The sequence below is a fragment of the Cucumis melo genome, chromosome 2 (genome assembly GCF_025177605.1).
Source record: "Cucumis melo cultivar AY chromosome 2, USDA_Cmelo_AY_1.0, whole genome shotgun sequence".
NCBI lineage: Eukaryota > Viridiplantae > Streptophyta > Magnoliopsida > Cucurbitales > Cucurbitaceae > Cucumis > Cucumis melo.
This window is the reverse complement of record NC_066858.1, coordinates 24088354-24108474: the sequence shown is the minus strand read 5'-3', so window position 1 is coordinate 24108474 and position 20121 is coordinate 24088354. Positions and strand designations below refer to the sequence as shown.

Genomic DNA, 20121 nt, shown 5'->3' with positions numbered 1-20121 from the left:
CTTCATTAAATTTTGATCTTAGTAAGATTTGGCCTTCATAAGATGCTGCAAATCCTCAAATCTTGAAGCTTCACTGCATTATGTTGCTTTTTCTATATTTTTTTCTTTAGAACTATTTGATGATTTGTATATTGTTTGTCATCCACCTCTTGTTAGATCCTAGTTTCTAATATCATATTTCACATTAGGATTGAATAAACCTTCACGGTTTGGTTCGATTTTAAGTTAAAACTGTACTGCAAAAAGAAAAAAAGTCTCATAAGAAAATGAATCTAATTGTACGTTTGTGTCAAACCGAATCAAAATCGAACCGTGTCGAATATGTCAAATCAGTTGGGTTTTTAAATATTTTACGAACACCCCTACTACACAAGACACATTATCGGCCCAGCCCAGTATCTAAAATGTCACTTAGGTTTTTTTCGTTTTGCTTCCTCCTTCCATTAGCGTTCTTCTGAGCTCAGTTCCGTTTTTATTTTCCTCCTCGGAGCTCTCAACAATGCCGCCATTACCGTATCTGCAACTTCGAAGCTTATTTCTTCGATCTCTATCTTCATCTTCTACGAATTCCTTGAACGATTCTGCTAGGACTGTTCTTTTACATCGAAATTTGACGTCTCTCTTCCACCATTTCCGACATCATGGGGCGGCGTTAAGGTTTTCTTCTCCCTTGTATCTCTCACTTTCTCATTCCTTCTCTTCCGAATCTGGCAACAATGACGTGGATCAAACATCGCAATCACTTGCATCCGAGCTTCTCAAAGACCCTGATTCGGATCCTCTTCCCATTACACAGCGTCTTCAACTTAGCTTTTCGCATGTTAAACCGAATCCGGAGTTGGTTCGTAATACGCTCAATCTCTCATCGGAAGCTGGCCGGACAGTGTTAGGGTTTAACGAATGGTTAGTATCGAATCCTGATTTTCATCACACTGATGAAACTATATCGTATTTTGTTGATTACTTTGGTCGTAGAAAAGATTTCAATGCGGTTCATGAAGTCCTTGCGAAAGGTTTAGGGATCAATGGGCCTAAAACCCTTGAGTCGTCTATTCATCGGTTCGCTCGTGCTGGGCGACCCACTAAGTTAATCTCATTTTTTGAGACGATGGAGAAGAATTACGGGCTTAAGAGGGATAAAAAATCGCTTAGGATGGTAGTGGAGAAGCTTTCTGAAAATGGGTTCGGGAGCCATGCTGAAAAGATGGTCAAAGACTTGGCTAATGAATTTTTCCCCGATGAAGCAATATGCGATACTCTGATCAAAGGATGGTGTGTGAATGAGAAACTTGATGAAGCGAAAAGGCTAGCGGGTGAGATGTACAGGGGCGGGTTTGAGTTAGGGACAACGGCATATAATGCTTTACTTGATTGTGTTTGCAAACTTTGTAGGAAAAAGGATCCGTTTCGACTTCATTCTGAAGCTGAGGAAATTCTGGTGGAAATGGATTGTCGTGGGGTTCCACGAAATGTTGAAACTTTCAATGTGCTGATCAATAATTTGTGCAAGATTAGGAGAACTACTGATGCAGTCAATTTGTTTCATCGAATGGGGGAATGGGGATGTCATCCCAATGCTGAAACGTTCCTCATATTGATTAGAAGTTTGTATCAAGCGGCGCGAACGGGAGAGGGGGATGAAATGATTGACAGGATGAAGTCTGTCGGGTATGGAGATGCACTTGATAAGAAGGCTTATTATGAATTTATGAAAATTTTGTGTGGGATTGAGAGAATTGATCATGCTCTGGTTGTATTCGCAAAGATGAAGAAGGATGGGTGTGAACCTGGGATTAAGACATATGATCTATTGATGGGAAAACTTTGTGCCCATAATCGTTTGGACAAAGCGAATTCACTCTTTAACGAAGCTCAAAAACGGGGAGTACCAGTTACTCCAAAAGCATATCAGGTGGATCCAAAATATATGAAGAAGCCAAAGGTAAAGAAGGTTGCAAAGAAGAGGGAGACATTGCCGGAGAAAATGGCGAGAAAGAGGCGACGTCTGAAGCAAATTCGATTGAGTTTTGTCAAGAAACCGAAAAAAGGGATGCGTAGAGCATTTTGATAATGTAGCCCTATAATTTAATGCATATGAATTGATGTTTGTTTATCCATTCTTTTGCATCTGCCCCTCCTTCCCTTTATAATATTAGCAGCAGAGAAATAAGAGGTTTTTGATTTTGCCCTGTTGTGTTTAGCTGAAACTGATACAGGAAAATGGCAGCTGACATGTCATTTCATTATATTGGACAAAAGGAACAAGGTCGAACTTTGGTGGATCAAAATTCCAGGTTGGTTTAGGAAAATGTACCTTGAAAAGAGTGTTACATTGTTTTTAATGCCATAATATCTATACACATGGAGTAAAATGAAGGTACTGCTTGTTCATATTTGGTTTAACTGACGCTGAGGAAGTTACTAGTACTTCTAAAATATAGCTGGTTTTGCTTTAATCAGTTATCGCTTAGTGATGATGACTCACAATATTCTTGTTGAAATTTGACCATGTTTGGCTTTGTGTCTTGTCGACCATCCTACCGATTATCGCTGTTTTATTATAGGCTTATTCATGGAAAATTGACCCATTGTGGAAGGCTATCTTCATACAGCCATCAGGTCAGGTAAATTTCATCAAGTTCTTACATCTCATGTTGTGTTTGAATTTATTGATTTCTCATTGAAAATTGCTTCCAAGTGGCGCTTTGTTGATGATATCAGTTCATTTTACTAAGAATGCTTTTTCTTTGGCATGTTTTTTTTTTGTTATTTATGATTGTGTTTGTTATGAATTCGACAAATAAAGAAAACAAAAGATGTATAGTCATATAGAATCAAAATATTCACTCAGAATACATATTAGATGCACTATTTTAGATCAATATCCGTCGCGAAAATGCGATGAGTACAACTTCAAAATTAGGTTTTCAATAAGAAACCAAGCTTTTAGAAAGAAATTTGAAAATTATATATGGGACACGTCACACGTGCAAAAGATTAGTTGAGAGGTTGAGACTATGAAGTATGCTGGAGTCCACTCCTAAAGAATGAATCTTATACTTAATTGATTATTACAAACTTCGTTCACAAAAGACGAATTAGCATTCCGAAGCTCATCGTTTGTCATTTTATATTAAGATTGTACTATTCCAAAGTGATTCCATGTTATATTGCGAGGAAGTAGTTCATTAAATTTTGATCTTAGTTGGATTTGCCCCCCATACCTCACAGCATCATGCTGCATTTTCTGGACTAATTTTTTTAGAACTATTTGATAATTTGTATACTGTCATCTACTTCTTGATAGATCGTAGTTCCTAATATCATATTTTAAAAATAATAGACGTTGCAAAATCAAGTTCATTTAGGTGAATACTCAAATTCTCAATCTATTGAAAAAAGAATTGGTGAATAGTATTCCTAACTGAAATTTGTCTTGTAATTTCAACTTTCAACTCGGAAAATTGTAAGTTTTCTGTTTGAAAAACTGTTACAAAAATGTTCTCACATGTATTTAACTATGTTATAAAACATATGAATAATGTAAATTTGATGAGATCTCAAAGAAAACTTGACCCAATTAAGTTCTAATTTTGTGAGTTCTTGACTGTAGTTAATTAAGACTAATCAACCTTAAACTTGTGCAAAATTTGATACTAATGAAATTAGTAAATTTTGTAGAGTTTTTTACATCACTTTTTGGCTTCAAATTGTTGTCTGTAATCAAGTGTTCGGCTCTTGTTTGATGGAATTGAAGGTTTAAATTAAAATTTATCCAAGTATTTATTAATTAACTTAGGTTATTTTATTATTATTATCCTTATTGATATATTTTTATTGATTTTATTGGCACATTTGAAAGCAACATTTAATTGTTAATGGCAATGCTGGAATCCAATTGTGTGTGTGTTTTTTTTTCCAAATTAATCAACATTTTCCAGCATTTTTCAAACATAAGCATGACATGTCCCACAAGAGTGTCGGCAAATCATATGAACTTTCCACTAATTAAATAATCCACAAAATCTATTTAAAGAAAAAAGAAAGAAAATGTTGAAATACATTAGCCATCTTATGATAATTAACTCCAATTTCATAATTAAATAAAGAAAAATCTTGTCCTTTAATTGAATAAATAAAATAATAATATTTACAAGGAGTTAACGATGGACCTGATAGATTGAAAACTCGAATCGACATATCAAAATTTAAGGAAGTTGGAGATAAGGAGAGATTAAATTGGCGTTTTTAAACGATAATTTCTCAAATTTTTAAAAAGATTTAATCGATTGATCGAAAGTTTTCCGTTTGAATATTTACTAAATCAATCGTGGAGTTTAGTTGAAAAACCAATTGATCTGTACTTTTTAGGAATTTGGATGTCAAATGTCCATTTGAATTAAATGGGTCCAAAATTTTGGTAATATTTTAGTATATGTGTGTATTTATATATTAAACAATTATGTCAACACCGTTGAATAAATTATATAATTCGATTGATTTTGTTTGAAGTATCAATAAATTTGTGTTTAGGTAGCAAGGTTGTTTGATGAAATTTTTCAATAAAAGTGAAAGAGAAGAATTTAGAGTTACTTAATGATTGTAAAAATCGAAGATAGAAGATAAAATTACGTTACAAATATGCAAATTTCAACGATAACACTATTGAAGTTGAATTGTTTATATAATTAAACAACATTGAATTTCATAGGGTTTGGTAGGTAATTTGAACGTTGTTTTGAAAATTGTTTTTGTATTACGTGATCCACATAGTACAATTTTGAGGATAGTGTTTTTTATATTTTTTATTGTAATTCATATTTTACGATTTAAAATTGTAAAATGCATAATTATATTTGAAAAGACAAATGAATATACAAAAACGTACTATCTTCAAGGGGTGAGTATAAATCGGAGTCAATTTTTCGATAAAACCACAATCGAACTAACAATGGTCGATTTAATAAATGTTCAAATCGATCTCGATCATGAAGAAGTACAAATATTTAGGTCATTTGAAGCTTTTGGAATTTTAAAAAAAAAAGTGTGTCGGTTCAGATTTTTTCAAATCAATACCAACCAATTCTCTCCTTACCTTCGATCGACCTTTCATTTGCACGAATTTTCAGCTAGAATGCTCACCTCTATTTTCAACTAATATTTTAAAAAATCAAGTTTAAATTAAAAGTAATAGTAATAAAAAAAAAGTTTTTAATGTACTTTTAAAACTTGGATCCATAATTTCTTTAGAAAATAACTATAAAAAGATGAAAGAAAAAAAAAGCAACCATAAATTTAGGGAAAAAAAAAAACAAAAGAGAAAACTCAAAACTAAAATATTACTAAACGGAATTTTATTTATTTATTTGAGTTTAGGAATCACAAAAATCTAATTAGAGTTTAAATCAATGTATAGAATTGAATGATTGGATATTAATTAAAAAAAAGAGAGAGAGAGAGAGAGAGAGCATGAAATGGACATAATAAATCAAATGCAAATAACAAAAAAGAAAATAAAGAACATAATTTGAGTCTCCACCGACACTAAATACAATACAATATGTGGATCCAACAACTTTCCTCTGCCCCACTTCCCCTCCAGCTGTCTCCTTCCTTATTATTTTCCCCACATTCTTCCACAATTGCCCTTCCCCTTCTCCTCTATTCACAAATCTCACCAACCTTTTCCTTTTCCTTTTCTTTCTTTTTAGTTTTCCCTTCCTAGATTCCAATCTTCTAAACAAGGAAACCCATTCCATTCTCATTCTTCATGCAACTAGTTTTGTTTTAAACCATTATTATTATTATTATTTTCAAATTTAAGGGTAAAATTTCAAAGCTCGTCCACGATATATATCTATAAACTTAACTACTATTAATCTCTATCGATGTCACTTCCGACGTTAATGGAAGTTTGTTAGTGTTCCGTCATTGATAGATTATGAAATTTTGTTATATAGGTAGATATTTGCATAGATTTGTCATTTATGATACGTATTTTACTGCAGTACTTTGCTGCTTTAAATTGTTTTTAGTAAAATCTTAGACGTACTTATAAATTGTTCATCAAAGAGGAAAAACTCATACATTTTGATTTTGTTGATGTACTGAATTATATATGTCATGTAGGGTTGTAAATAGTAAAAAAAAAAAACGATGTAATTGAAAACGAAGAATACCTACTTTCTTACCAAATAGAATAATGTCTTGTTGGTTACCATCATTTTTCTTGACAAATAGGGTTGAATGATACAAGAAGAAAAACGAGACATGCACATGTATGATGTATTGAACATAAGCAAATCATCAAGCAAAAAAGACTAGCGGCTTCGTGCTAGTTCGCTGAAAAATCGATTTTTTTTAGAATATCATATATGAATTCAATAAAAGATTGAATCTCTTGCATTGAATTGTTCTAACTTTCGATCAAGAGATTTAGAAAGACTTCATACGTCATACGAGACAATAACCTCAACAAGAGGTAAATGAAAAGACTCGTAAAACATAAATGATTTTCCATAACGAGTGCAACATTACTATTCGAGTCGCGAACAACCATAAAAATCCATACGTCATAATTGAAAAATTAGTTAAAATGGAGAACAAGGGGCAGGATTGTAATTTCGCTGACCAACGGCGGTAAACTGCTTCCTTACAGAAAGCTTGAGAGTCCGCCATTAAAACCAATTTCTTTATTTCTTACATTTCACCATTATAAGGCTTACACTCTCGTGGAATCCTTCCCACTCTCTCTCTCTCTCTCTTCGTTGGCTACGGCAAGTTTCTGGTGCAGATCTTGAGCCACTTGCGGAAAGACGCCGGCAGCTCAGTCTGCATCGGAGAAATGAGGTCTTGGCGCTTCGTTTCCACTGGATCCGTCGCCGACCTTAGTGTCATTGCCGTCTTGTTTCTCTTTCTACTTTCCAGCTTCAGTTTCACTTCAACAGGTCAGTGAACTCAATTTTGTTGCTTATTTATGCCTGGAGGTTCCAGATTTAGCTACTGGATGTGCTTACTTTAACTGTTCATCAATCTATATTAGGTATCTGGTTGTTGAGAATGTTTTAGAACTAGTGCTTACTTCAACTGTTCACCTATTCTTAGGATAGTGGTTTTATGTTTTCCATTATTGACTGGATCGATTTCAAATTTGGAGACGAGTGTTTCTTTTTTTGTTATGTTGAGAACTAATGAACGGATGCTAGATTGTGATGGAATCTAGTTATGTTGATAAGTCAACGAGTTCTTTCTGAAATCTTTGTTGCGTCATATCGATTGTTGTTATTGTTAGTAATGGTGATTTTAATTGAACTTGGAAGAAGAATTAGATGCAAATATGCAACCATGACTTGGGGAAGAAAAAATAGTTATGAAATATTATCTGAGAAACTTCGATTTTCATTTTTTTCACTGGATCTCTTTGCAGAAGCCTATGACGCTCTTGATCCCAACGGGAACATCACAATCAAGTGGGATGTAATGAGCTGGACTCCAGATGGCTATGTTGTAAGTTTCATAGGAGAATTGCGCTTCTTTGGTTCTCTGCCACAGTTAATAACTGGGGAATTAAATTGAATTGGTTTTCGTTCAAAATTGATTTAGAATATTATCATTATCTCAATCATTTGTTTGCTTAATCTCTTTACATTATTTTATGCCAACTTTAGTGTATTTCCAGTTGTAGAGTCTATGAGTGTATGCCATAAAATGGAAGCTTAGCATGTGGTGGTTTTTATTACTCAGAGTAATTTTTCTCTAGTGTTTTGGTAGCTAATTTAGCTTCTTTCTTATCGATTTTCCAATCTAAAGGATCATCTATTTGGTGGCAGGCTGTTGTTACAATGTACAACTTCCAGCAATACCGCCATATTCAAGCTCCAGGTTGGACATTAGGGTGGACATGGGCAAAGAAAGAGGTCATCTGGAGCATGATGGGAGGCCAAACAACCGAACAGGGTGACTGCTCAAGATTCAAAGGAAATACTCCTCATTGCTGCAAGAAAGATCCAACTGTTGTGGATTTGTTGCCCGGAACACCTTACAATCAGCAGATTGCAAATTGTTGCAAAGGTGGAGTGATAAACTCATGGGCCCAAGACCCAGCTAATGCAGCAAGTTCGTTTCAAGTCAGTGTTGGTGCTGCAGGAACAAGTAACAAAACGGTCAAACTCCCTAAAAATTTCACGCTTAAAGCACCAGGACCTGGATACACTTGTGGGCCAGCAAAGATTGTGAGGCCAACCAAATTTGTTTCAGGAGATAAAAGAAGAGTAACTCAAGCTTTGAGTAAGTAAACTTGCTGAATACTTGCGCATTTAATACTTAGGTTCAATGTAGATTTTTAACGTTGTCTGCATGCACATACATATTATTAATGATATTAACTTGAGTGTTTCATTCTGGGACTTCATAGATTGAGTTGGTTGTCAAATGGGCATAGGCTCATCATTCTTGATTTTGACTTGGTATCTGACTGAGCACAAATTCTATGTTCATTACTTGTAAGCATCAATAACATCTATTGATGACATTTGATTGAATCTATCCTTGTGCTTCTTATTTTAGTGACTTGGAACGTTACATGCACCTATTCTCAATTCCTGGCTCAGAAGACACCCACCTGTTGTGTTTCCCTCTCTTCCTTCTACAATGATACTATAGTCAACTGCCCAACCTGCACTTGTGGATGTCAAAATAACACGGCGGGTTCTGGGAGCTGTGTGGAGTAAGTTAGCTTTTCATCAGGCACTGTGTTATTTATTTTTCTTTCAACATTGGGTTTGTGGTTGGGGTGAAAAATTGAAACTATTTTACTCAACTCAATAATCTATTTCTGCTCAAATTATGTTTTGCAGTCCAGATTCTCCCTATTTGGCTTCAGTTGTATCAGCTCCTGATAAATCAGGTAACAGTGCACCCTTGGTTCAGTGTACCAGCCACATGTGCCCTATTCGAGTCCATTGGCACGTGAAGCTGAATTACAAGGATTACTGGAGAGTGAAGATCACGATCACCAATTTCAATTACCGAATGAACTACACTCTCTGGAATCTGGTGGTGCAACATCCCAATTTTGATAATATCACTAAACTATTCAGCTTTAACTACAAGTCGTTGAGCCCATATGGTGACCTAAGTAAGTTATTTCTGAATATATCTATTCTCATCTCCTTTGATTGGAAAGAATCAGCATTATGCCATTTAGTTTCTCAACTTTATGGTTGGTAACTATGGTACTGTCCTGCAGATGATACCGCGATGTTATGGGGAGTTAAGTTCTACAACGATCTGCTCAATCAAGCTGGTCCTCTTGGTAATGTGCAGTCTGAGCTTCTATTCCAAAAAGACCAGAACACTTTCACTTTCGACAAGGGTTGGGCTTTCCCAAGAAGAGTTTATTTCAATGGTGATAACTGTGTGATGCCACCTCCAGAGGCCTATCCTTATTTGCCAAATGCCAGTTCCAGACCAGCTATATCTCTACTTGTGACCATCTTAATATCTTTGGCATTACTGTTGAATTTTGCACAATAAGTCACGCCTACGGGGACAACAAACACTATTAGTTGCTCTACCACTCTAGATTTCCCACGAGCTTTTGGCAATCTGGCCAATGGTGTCGAATTTACTGATGCTTAAATCAAAGGCAATATGAGCTTGTTCCTATTTGTGGATGGGTTATTTAACTCAACCTCATTCTTGTGTAGTTTTGGAGCGAATTGTGTTGTACAAATAGTTACATTATACGTTCAATCATTTTATTTGTATAATGATTAAAAAGTATTTGTCGCTCTCAGTGTAATAACTTATGAAACAGTTCAATTTTTCCATAGAATGCCTGTTTTCTTCATAGTTTCTTTGTTATTAAAGTTGATACATGATGGACTCATTTCATTTACTTAACCTAGTCAAGACTATGTACTTCAGAATAAAAAATAAGATTTGCACTCTAGAATAATTTCTATACTGAATTTTTTGTGAAGCACATTGGTAAGAGAGGATATGTTTACTTGAGACAGTTAACTTCAGACAACTCAGAAACAACAAAAATTGATTTTTCTGCTGAGTGCATGTATTCTATGACCAATAATATCTGGCATGCATACCTATGTTCATTGCAGATCTGTAGTTTCTCCCTTGAATTATAAACATGTATAGATCTTTGAAGTTCATCAAGAACGAGAAGAATGACCATTGATCACCACATGAACCAGAGTATCAAAATCAAGGAGGTGGTAAATTTGGTAACTGGACCAGATCCTACAGGCGAAGAGTTCGGTAGAAATGGGTACGATTCTGGTGGTGGCATCTGACATTCGTCGCCATTGAAGTATACTTTTCTAGGAAAGGCCCAACCCTGCTTGAAGGTAAAGGTATCCTTGTCCTTCTTCATGAGTACTTCAGATTGTACATTCCCAAATGGCCCTGCTTCCATTAATAGATCATTGTAGAATTTCATGCCATAGAACATGCCAGTGTCATCTGCGTATTGAATTTTGTAGTGCGTTTAGATCAAATAAGATTGAAATAACTATACATTTGCATTGGAAACACGAGGATTTTAGAACTCACTGATGGATTCATAGGGAACAAGGGGCTTGTAGTCAAAACTGAAGACTTGAGTTACATTGTTTAGATTTGGATGTTGCACTGCCAGTGTCCACAGTGTGTAGTTCATTCTGTAGTTGAAGTTAGTTACAGCAACCTTCACACGCCAGTAATCCTTGTAATTAATCTTTACGTGCCAGTGTACTCTAACAGGACACATGTGATGGGTGCATTGTAGTAAAGGTGTATTATCCTTTTTGGGAGTGTTTATTCCTTCCTTGTGCAATAGCTTTGAGTCACTCCTGCATGGTGGGATTAAAAGAAAAAAATTATTTATAATCTCTACCTAGTAAGCTGAATGTGAAGCTAGTAAATTAGTAAATTAGTTGATCTATCTTTATATGTATATAAAGTATATTATAGACATTTGACACTAAATTACTTTTCATTGGACACTAGATTTCGTACTGCAGACTGCGGTCATGGTGTAGCTCTTCCAAGGTATGTATATGGTTCTGACCTGACCGAGGGAATGTGATCTTTTTTCAGTACTTCTTTCAAGGAATAGGTGCTAGGATCAAGGAACATCTATCTATGAGGATCAGACCCGTTCGTCCTTTTTCTTCTCCTTTTTTCTTTAAAAAATTTATTATTATTATTATTTTAAATCTTTTCAGAGATTTCTAAAACACATTCCTTACCATCTAGAGTAGAGAAAGAAGTCTTACTTTATACAATTATGTTTGTTCTGACAGCCACATGCACACGTTGGGCAAGAGGTGATCGTATCATTGTAGAAAGTGGAGAGTGATACGCAGCAAGTTGGGTTCTTAGAGGCCAGAAATTGTGAGTAAGTGCAGGTTACATTCCATGTCACTGTATCAGAGGCAGCATAAATCAACTTCAAGAGATTTATCCAGAACAACACTCGAGGATGAGTAGATTCTGTGCAACACAACATTGTTAAATAGAAACAAGCTTACTCAGTGCTTGAGTTTTCCGTCGACGATCAGGAGTAAGGAAGACAGTAGAAGGCACAACCTTTGCAGGTCCACATGTGTATCCTGGTCCTGGACCGAGCAGTGTGAAGTTTTTTGGCAACTTTACAGTTTTGTTTGATGTGCCGGCTAGCCCAACACTCACCTGAAAGGCAGAGACCGAACTTGTTGGATCCTGTCCCCAGGATGCCAATACTCCACCTTTGCAGCAATTGGAGAATTGTTGATTATAAGGAACACCAGGGAGCAAATCAACAACTGTTGGGGTTTTCTTGCAACAGTGAGGGACATTTCCTTTGAACTTGGAACAATCTCCTTGTTCCGTTGTCTGAGCTCCCACCATTGACCATATTACTTCTTTCTTGGCCCATGACCAGCCTAGAGTCCATCCTGGTGAATTGATATGTCGGTACATCTGAAAGTTGTTCATCGTCACCACAGCCTGTTACAGTTAAAAAACATTCAAGGTCAGTATGGCAATCGGGTAAGTGCAAATAATAGTGATCTGATCCTCACCCTTCAAATTCAATGAAGAGCAAGGATCAGATCATTAATTTTTCATTAATTTTATCTTTATTTTGGAGTTTTCATTGATTGTTCATAATCCTGGAAAGCTACATATAGATACTAATTAAGTTGTGGTTGCAGGGGAAGGACGAAACTGGTGCTGCATGATTTGCTATACATGTATCGGTTCCAGATGAATTTATAAGGTGATGTTTCGCAATCTTACAACATATCCGTCTGGCGTCCAAGAGACTACATCCCATTTAATTGTTATGTTTCCATTTGGATCCAACGGATCGTAAGCCCCTGTTGAAGATCAACACAAGCAACAATACATTCATAAACTAACAAGACCAAGAAAATTTGAAGATCTTTCTCTAGCAGTAAACGAGCACATACCAGTTGAATAGAAAGCTGTAAAGATAAGAAGTGCTAAGAGTGCAATCTTTTGCTGTCGAGGCGAGTAACATTCCCATTGAAAGAGAATTTTGTGTAAGGAATGATTATAGGTATTAACTTCCATGGCTTGAAAGCTTTTGCAGGATCAAAAGCTTCAATCAACTTAAAAACTCAGATAGCTGGTACCATGGAGTTGGAGAAAATAGAGAAATGAAGAGACCAATATAGTTCAAGAGAACGCAAGAAGATGTCTCACCTCTCACCTACTGGTTGTTAGATAGATAATCCATGTGATATTTTTCAGCTACTTCTCTTACACACAATCACACAACCTCTTAAATCCTTCAGTTATCTTTTTCAGTATTTCTGCATCTTGAAGCAAAGATTTTAGAGAGGAATGATGCAAAAGGTCTGGACATGACTTTTCAACTGTCAGTGTTCTCACAAGGCAGATGTGCTGAACCCAGGACCTGAGTTCAACTGCTTCAAAATCAAGTTTTCCTCCCATTTAACTACAAGTAAGTTTTAGCTTAAGATCATATCCTGTCCAGTATAGTTAGTTAGGTAGGAGTCTAACAGCCCATTTCGATTGAATTAAGAGAACTTTTTTTAAAAAAAGTTATTTAAACTCTTCTAATAAAAACTTTTTAAAATAAACTTCTAATTTAATACTAATGTAATTTAGTTGGTTTTTGAAAAGAGTTCTTCCATCTATTTAAGGATCATATTTTCAGAACATGAAGCTTTGTCTATCATTTCCATTTCCCTGTTTGGAATATAAACAAACAAGAATCATCCTCCAAGGAGACATACTTTGGAACATTATAGTTATCAAGCGCTCCATAAATGATTGATTTTAAAATGTTGAAAAATAAATTATTTAAAGTCGTAAATGATCCAAATTCGAGTTTGTTTGAAAATGAATCTCAAAGCTTCAACCAAATTAAAAGTTGTTATTGAAATAGTTTCTCTTCACTTATTATTATTGTTCTTTTTTAGTAAACTTAACTTATTACTTGTTTTTTTTTTCTTCTTTTAAAATAAAAAAGTAGATGTGCCATCCTGATCTTGACAATGATTTAACAACCTTTTTTTCTTCTTCTCACTATATAATTATAAACAGTTTATTTTAACCTTATAGTTGTGAAAACCATATTAAACCTTCTTAGAGTGAGAGAGGACAACAACTATAATGCTTTATTTTGCTTCATTTTTCCCATTCTTTTTTCTTCTTAAATCTCCAACTGGGGTTGATTATAATATATCATTAAAATCATTCTGAACAGCAAAAATAATTCTACATCCAATTTAATTCTTATTGCTTTCAAGAATTTTTTTTTTAATTATTATAATTGCTATTAGATCATTTGTAAAATATTGTATTATTGTTAAGTCAAGTCACAAAATTCATGACTTTGAGTTTATATATCAAATTGTTCTTGAACTTAGGTCACACCTAAAGAAACATAGTAAAAAGATAGCCAAGTTAAAATTTTTAATCTTCAAGCTATTAAACCCTATTCTTGCTAATTTTTTTGTTTAAAATTTATCTGAGCTTTTATATGGTAAATTGGGCTGGGCTTGTTGCTTATCAAATGAGGAATGCAGTAGGTTGTTTACACAAAAAGGGCCCTATCATAGGCCTATCTAAAGCCCAACTTCTTTTTGTTAGGTTACTCCTCTTTCTTTTCACCTTTTTCATTTAATTTAATTATCAATACTTTTGATTCATTTAAATCCTTAAAATTAATTTACTTTTGTGAGCTCTCCAAAATTAGGAAAATAATGTTGGCATTTGGTAACTTGTTCACATTCTTGTTGGTTGAAAAAAAAAAAAAAAAGAAACAGAAATTATATTTGATAATTATTAATTTCAATTTATACATTATATATAATCACCTTGCAATTCCTATAAATAATCTCATAACTCCAACAGATAAGAATAAAACTACGAGAAAGCCTCCTTTTGTAGTTTCTCAAATTTAGAAATAAGAAGCAAGATGATATAGGGTCCTATTGGATAACGTTATCATTTCCTTTTTAAATTTCTTATTTTTTTAAGAAATCCATTTGTTTGAGTAATATTTTAAAATTCTATTGTATTTTTAGTTATATATATATATATATATATATATATATATATATATATATATATATATATATATATATATATATATATATATATATATATATATATTCGTTCCTAGTTTTTAACAAAGGTTGCCATGGGTTCCAATGTCAAAGGGAGGTGCTTACTAAGGTTTTTGTTTCGGGTCCAATTTGTCCAATATCTTTCTTTAGTTATTTCTTAATTTTATATTTATATTTTTAAAATTTGAATTTTAAATTATACAGTTATTATATATATATATATATATATATATATATATATATATATATATGTATGTATGTATCTATTTATTTATTTTAGTTTACCTTCTAACTTTTAATCCCCTTTGAATTGGTTACAGTTTTGCAATGTGTTTATTTGTTCTTTTAATATGCATTAGTACCTACATTTAGATCATTTACAAAAGCGTTACATCTAAGTTGGTGAATAATTCGAGTAACAACGTAGTCATATTTGAAAGACACTGAAAAGTATAAACAATTATATTGTTGTTGTTAATTTTGGATATGGTTAATTTATATTATATTATATTATATATATATATATATATATATATATATATATATAGACTATATTCAAACTATAAAGTAAAAAAAATGCAAAAAATGGAACTTATTAGTAATAAGTTTACGTTTTTTATTTTTTATTTTGAAGAAACAAAAATAGTTATCAAATATATTTTTATCTGTCGTTATAAAAAACAGGAATCAAATTACATTGACATGTGTCATTGGATTAACAATATGTTTCCTTAAATTATATTTATTATAAAGAAAAGAAAAAAGGTATAAAGCAAAGTAAAGTTGAGACAAAAACATGGAAACATTGGACCAACAAACAATCAATAGGTTCACTAAGCCAAGTCTTTGCCGGACTTTAGTCAGTCAAAGTTCAAGTAATTTGTTTTATATTTATTCCTAACACCTCTTTTAATTTAAAATTACATATTTTGAATAATAATCTCTCTACAAGGACAAAGATAAAAAGGGAAGCAGTGAATTCTAGAGAAAAGAAAGGTCAATTCCTTACTCTTTTGCTCTAATCAAAAGATAAATCCAATTTTGTATTTTTTTTAACTCTACATTGCTATATATTTTTAGTTTACTAAATGTAATGTAAAAACCAAAAAAGGGTATATTTTACCTTATTCTGTTTAAGGTCTAAAAGGGGGTCATGTATAAACATATAAATATGTGGTCGCTTTTGTTCTTTAGCTTTCGCTCGTTGAATTGAATATTTGAATATATATATTAAAGAAAATATATAAAAAAAAAAAAAACAACCATCTAAGTCAGAGTTAAGAGTATCAAACAACCACAAAGAAGAAAAAGGTAAAATTCCAAAAGATATAGAACCTTCAAAGAATCGAATAAAAACTAACACGAGAAGACACCTATAAGAAAAAAATAGTGCTAACTTGTGAAAAAAAAAGGTATTTATATAACAACAAATGGCGTAATATATATTTTTTAGCCAAAGAATAACTTAGCTTAAGCATTTGTATATACTACATACGGAGGATCTAGAAAATTATTTAAAATGATAAAATTTTTAAAAATATTTAAAAATACAACAAAATATCATAATTAATCTATAATAGATCGTGACTATGTTAATAGACATGGATAGATAATAGCCAATCATGATCTATAATATATAAATTTTACTATATTTTATAAATATATCGATTCGGTTATATTTAAAAAAAAACAGTAGGAAAAATAATATAATGTTAGCCTATGAAAGGGAAAGAAATGATTGAGCTGTCTCGTAACGAAACGCCTCTATATTAACGCACGTGCCAGCCACCTGCCGTCTAAGCATATTCCTATTCTTTCCCTTCAAATTCTTCACCCGCTTCCGTTCTCTTCCAAAATCCTCTCTGTTTCTTTTAACACTCAAACAGCTTCTTCAACATCAACAATGGCGGACACCAACTCCACTCCCATTCTCAAAGATGACCTCGACATCGTCATCCCCACCATCCGTAACCTCGACTTCCTCGAAATGTGGAGGCCATTTTTTCAGCCCTATCACTTGATCATTGTCCAAGACGGCGATCCTTCCAAAACTATCAGAGTTCCTGATGGCTTTGATTATGAACTTTACAATCGTAACGATATCAATCGGATTCTGGGTTCTAAGGCCTCTTGCATTTCCTTTAAGGACTCTGCTTGTAGGTGCTTTGGGTACTTGATTTCTAAGAAGAAGTATATCTTCACGATTGATGATGACTGCTTTGTGAGTTCCCTTTGCTTTTTTTCTTCTTTTCTTTTGTTTGCATTGAGTGATGTAAAATTAAATTTACCTTTTCTACTTTAGCTTAAGGTTTTAGTATTTTTGTGGGTGTTCGGTCAGCATAAGCCCATTTCGACTAATGTCGTGGCACAACCCACTTACTGTATAATTTCCTTTTAAGAAATTATTTCCTAAGTAGTTTGATGATGGATTGAACCTTTAATTTTAATTTTTTTTATTAGATATTGAGACATTTTTTACTGTTACTTCAATCCACGGTGGTTGCTTTTGATTTTCAATTTTTGGGTTTTCATGGAATCTACAAGCGTGGAAGTATATTTAAATTATCTTCACAATGCTGCTTTTGCATCAATTAGCGATTTAAAAGTTTGATTTTTGTAATGAGTTTTAAAATGGGGGTGGGTACTGGCTTTGGCTACATATTCTTGTTTGTTTTGGTTCTGAATTTTTAATGATGGAATTGAGAACTTTTAGTGAATATGTTCTCTTTATTTTGATTATTTGGCTATTGATTCTATTTGATTGATTTTGTCGATGATCTGCTCCTGTTTTCTGTCAATCTCGTCATTGTTGCCAAAAAAAAAAAAAAAAAGAAGTTATAAATTAAAACAAAGTGTTGATTTTGTATATTTTATTGAATAATCGCATTACTTAATAAAGGTGAATACATGGACACCGAAAAACCAAGTTAAATACAGGAAAGAAAAATACTAATAAGGTAAATCAGAACTCAAACTAGAGAATACAAGAAAGGAATTTAACGCATTTAAAGTCAAGTTTAAAGTGTTTTGTTTGGAGTCCATCTTGAACTATTCATGGACAATTGTAATTCTAATACTTTATCAAAACGTAACCGTGCAAGATATTTGTTGAATGGGCGAATCATTGATGGAATTTCATGCCGGTCCGTTCATTTCATGCTTCAGTTTTGGATTTTAATGACTAAAATGTACTTGCTTTAGAACCTTTTTGTGATACCCAACTACCCACTGAAGTGTTTTGAGACAATCAATGTGTTTTCTGAGAGCATGTTACATTTAGATTTACTCAACTCACAACTCATTTGTAGTAATCCAGTTTAGAATACCGACGAGATGTATTACGATAATCCCTTCCCTCATTTGTGCAGCCACGAGAGAATTTCGAGTATAATCTTCTCTGTGCATTTCTTTGCTCTGTGTTTGGATATTCTTGCGCCTTCTTCAATCATATCTTGTCTAGATATACGTTGATTCAAACTATGGATGTGAAGTTGTAGATGTTTATCTTGTAATGCAGGTTGCTAAAGATCCATCTGGTAAAGAGATTAATGCACTTGAACAGCACATTAAGAACGTCTTGACGCCATCAACCCCATTTTTCTTCAACACCCTTTATGATCCATATAGAGAAGGTGCTGATTTTGTCCGTGGATATCCATTTTCTCTCCGGGAAGGTGTTCCCACTGCAGTATCTCATGGGCTTTGGTTAAACATTCCAGATTATGATGCACCCACCCAACTCGTCAAACCAATGGAGAGAAACACAAGGTACGAGGGTATGGAGCGGAGTTGTAAACTCCAAGGGGTTTTTTGAGGAATGAAGTGGAGTTGTAAACTCCAAGGGGTTTTTTGAGGAATGAAGTGGAGTTGTGAAATATGGGGGAGTTATGAACTTCTAAAGCCCGTAACAAGTAATGAAACATAAAAATTGATGTTTCTAGCTGTGGAGCCCATAAACTCATTGGGTAAACAAGGAATGGAGCTCACACTTCTACTTCCCAACTCTTTGGTTCAAAAACACCCTAAAGAGTTATGAAATCTAGGAGTTGTAAACTTTTAGAGCCTACAATGAGAAGTTAATAAGATATAAAGTTGATGTTTTAAGTAGAAACTCCCAACTCCACTCTCCACCCCACTCAACTCCTACTCTCTCCACTCTTTGGGAGAAATACCTTTAATAGAGATTTGGATTTCATAATGTCTGTAAACAAAACTACTTACTAACTTTGACATTATACAAATAAGATCAACTCAAAATATACGACAACCTTCCAACAAGTTCGGACGACTCTCCCTACTAAGAACTACTGTTCTACTCAAAATACAAGCAAACAGACAGTAGAAAAATAAACCGGACTACTAAATTATCGTACTCTAATAAACAACTCTACATCCTAACTACCCTTTGATTCTCTGGTTAATTTCCTTACTGCCGCTCCTAACATAATTATTCAATCGGCGGTCTAACAGTTTCCTTCTAAAATTCTAATGTTTTGAGAGTATGTTCACATCATAGGTACGTTGACGCAGTTCTGACGGTACCAAAGGCCACCCTCTTTCCAATGTGTGGAATGAATCTGGCATTCAACCGTGATTTGATCGGTCCTGCCATGTACTTTGGACTCATGGGAGATGGCCAACCCATTGGTCGCTATGATGATATGTGGGCTGGTTGGTGTATGAAGGTATATTCTTTTCCTATTTTGTAACCACTCTCTTCAGTAATATAGATTATTCAATTCAACCATTCATATTTGTATTTCAATTCAACCATTCATATTCTTTCTGCATTCTGTATTCCTTCTGTTTTTGCAAACATATTCTCCAACAAACCGTCGAGTCCTAACCGAATGGTTGACATCTTTGTAGGTCATTTGTGACCACTTGGGATTTGGAGTGAAGACAGGGTTGCCATATATCTGGCACAGCAAGGCAAGCAACCCATTTACAAACCTCAGAAAGGAATACAAAGGAATCTTTTGGCAAGAACAAATCATACCATTTTTTCAAACTGTTTCCCTACCAAAGGATTGCAACACTGTGCAGAAGTGCTATATTGAACTCTCCAAGCTGGTGAGAGAAAAACTCAGTTCAGTTGATGAGTATTTCATTAAGCTTGCGGATGCCATGCTCACTTGGATTGAAGCTTGGGACGAGCTAAATCCGTCCGAGGAAGCAACTGAACTATCCAAATTTGTTTCAAAATAATTTTTACTCATTGTTTTTCATTCATTCAATCAAACTTTTGCTTCGAAGTTCAAAATATTTGGGTATCATTTCTTGTAGTTACGCACTCATTGTTCTTATTTGAAAATGATTTGGTACTTATAGTAGTCTTTCGTATCCATCATCATATGGAAGCCAAAGACATTTTATTAAAACTTTGGTTTAAAAGAAAACATATTTAAGTAGAATCTTGACCTCTCAAAACATTGATTTATTACCTAAAGAATTCAAACATGACATCCGAATATTCACGATTCCATCGATCAAGAGTTTAACAAAAGATCTGTTTAAA

At 33.8% G+C, this 20121-nt stretch overlaps 4 protein-coding genes and 1 long non-coding RNA gene across 6 annotated transcripts; 4 read left to right on the top strand and 1 right to left on the bottom strand.

Moving 5' to 3' along the window:
• The first annotated feature begins 387 nt into the window (after nt 1–387).
• Nucleotides 388–2184, top strand: LOC103494058 (pentatricopeptide repeat-containing protein PNM1, mitochondrial). Its single transcript, XM_008455078.3, has one exon. It carries the CDS (start codon nt 500–502, stop codon nt 2066–2068), a length of 1569 nt encoding a protein of 522 aa, XP_008453300.1. The 5' UTR covers nt 388–499; the 3' UTR covers nt 2069–2184.
• Nucleotides 2185–6637: 4453 nt separating this feature from the next.
• Nucleotides 6638–9850, top strand: LOC103494060 (protein COBRA-like). Its single transcript, XM_008455080.3, has 6 exons — nt 6638–6947; nt 7427–7506; nt 7830–8286; nt 8566–8725; nt 8856–9136; nt 9248–9850. The coding sequence occupies exons 1-6, from the start codon at nt 6845–6847 to the stop codon at nt 9532–9534; spliced, it is 1368 nt and encodes a 455-aa protein (XP_008453302.1). The 5' UTR covers nt 6638–6844; the 3' UTR covers nt 9535–9850.
• Nucleotides 9851–9941: 91 nt separating this feature from the next.
• Nucleotides 9942–12636, bottom strand: LOC103494059 (COBRA-like protein 4). The gene is made up of 6 exons (XM_008455079.3): nt 12453–12636; nt 12280–12359; nt 11532–11988; nt 11277–11424; nt 10573–10850; nt 9942–10482 (listed from the first exon to the last, which is right to left on the bottom strand). The coding sequence occupies exons 1-6, from the start codon at nt 12574–12576 to the stop codon at nt 10199–10201; spliced, it is 1371 nt and encodes a 456-aa protein (XP_008453301.1). The 5' UTR covers nt 12577–12636; the 3' UTR covers nt 9942–10198.
• LOC127148130 (uncharacterized) lies at nt 11006–13743 on the top strand. 2 transcript variants are annotated; one of them, XR_007818821.1, is made up of 4 exons: nt 11006–11049; nt 11304–12030; nt 12195–12721; nt 12814–13743. It is a non-coding gene; the product is annotated as an uncharacterized LOC127148130 (long non-coding RNA). The 2 variants fall into 2 exon arrangements; XR_007818820.1 differs by lacking the exon at nt 11006–11049 and having other exon boundaries at nt 11888–12013.
• Nucleotides 13744–16365: 2622 nt separating this feature from the next.
• Nucleotides 16366–19936, top strand: LOC103494062 (UDP-arabinopyranose mutase 1). Its single transcript, XM_008455081.3, has 4 exons — nt 16366–16824; nt 18121–18371; nt 19120–19288; nt 19473–19936. The coding sequence occupies exons 1-4, from the start codon at nt 16507–16509 to the stop codon at nt 19809–19811; spliced, it is 1077 nt and encodes a 358-aa protein (XP_008453303.1). The 5' UTR covers nt 16366–16506; the 3' UTR covers nt 19812–19936.
• Nucleotides 19937–20121: the final 185 nt, after the last annotated feature.

Coding starts and splice junctions, on each gene's coding strand:
- LOC103494062 (XM_008455081.3), top strand. CDS start 16,507: ATGGCGGACACCAACTCCACTCCCATTCTCAAAGATGACCTCGACATC. Junction 18,372..19,119: donor CCAATGGAGAGAAACACAAG/GTACGAGGGTAT, acceptor TTCACATCATAG/GTACGTTGACGCAGTTCTGA. Junction 19,289..19,472: donor GGGCTGGTTGGTGTATGAAG/GTATATTCTTTT, acceptor ACATCTTTGTAG/GTCATTTGTGACCACTTGGG.
- LOC103494059 (XM_008455079.3), bottom strand. CDS start 12,576: ATGGAAGTTAATACCTATAATCATTCCTTACACAAAATTCTCTTTCAA. Junction 12,360..12,452: donor TACAGCTTTCTATTCAACTG/GTATGTGCTCGT, acceptor GATCTTCAACAG/GGGCTTACGATCCGTTGGAT. Junction 11,425..11,531: donor ACGGAAAACTCAAGCACTGA/GTAAGCTTGTTT, acceptor CCTCTGATACAG/TGACATGGAATGTAACCTGC.
- LOC103494058 (XM_008455078.3), top strand. CDS start 500: ATGCCGCCATTACCGTATCTGCAACTTCGAAGCTTATTTCTTCGATCT.
- LOC103494060 (XM_008455080.3), top strand. CDS start 6,845: ATGAGGTCTTGGCGCTTCGTTTCCACTGGATCCGTCGCCGACCTTAGT. Junction 6,948..7,426: donor CTTCAGTTTCACTTCAACAG/GTCAGTGAACTC, acceptor ATCTCTTTGCAG/AAGCCTATGACGCTCTTGAT. Junction 7,507..7,829: donor GGACTCCAGATGGCTATGTT/GTAAGTTTCATA, acceptor ATTTGGTGGCAG/GCTGTTGTTACAATGTACAA.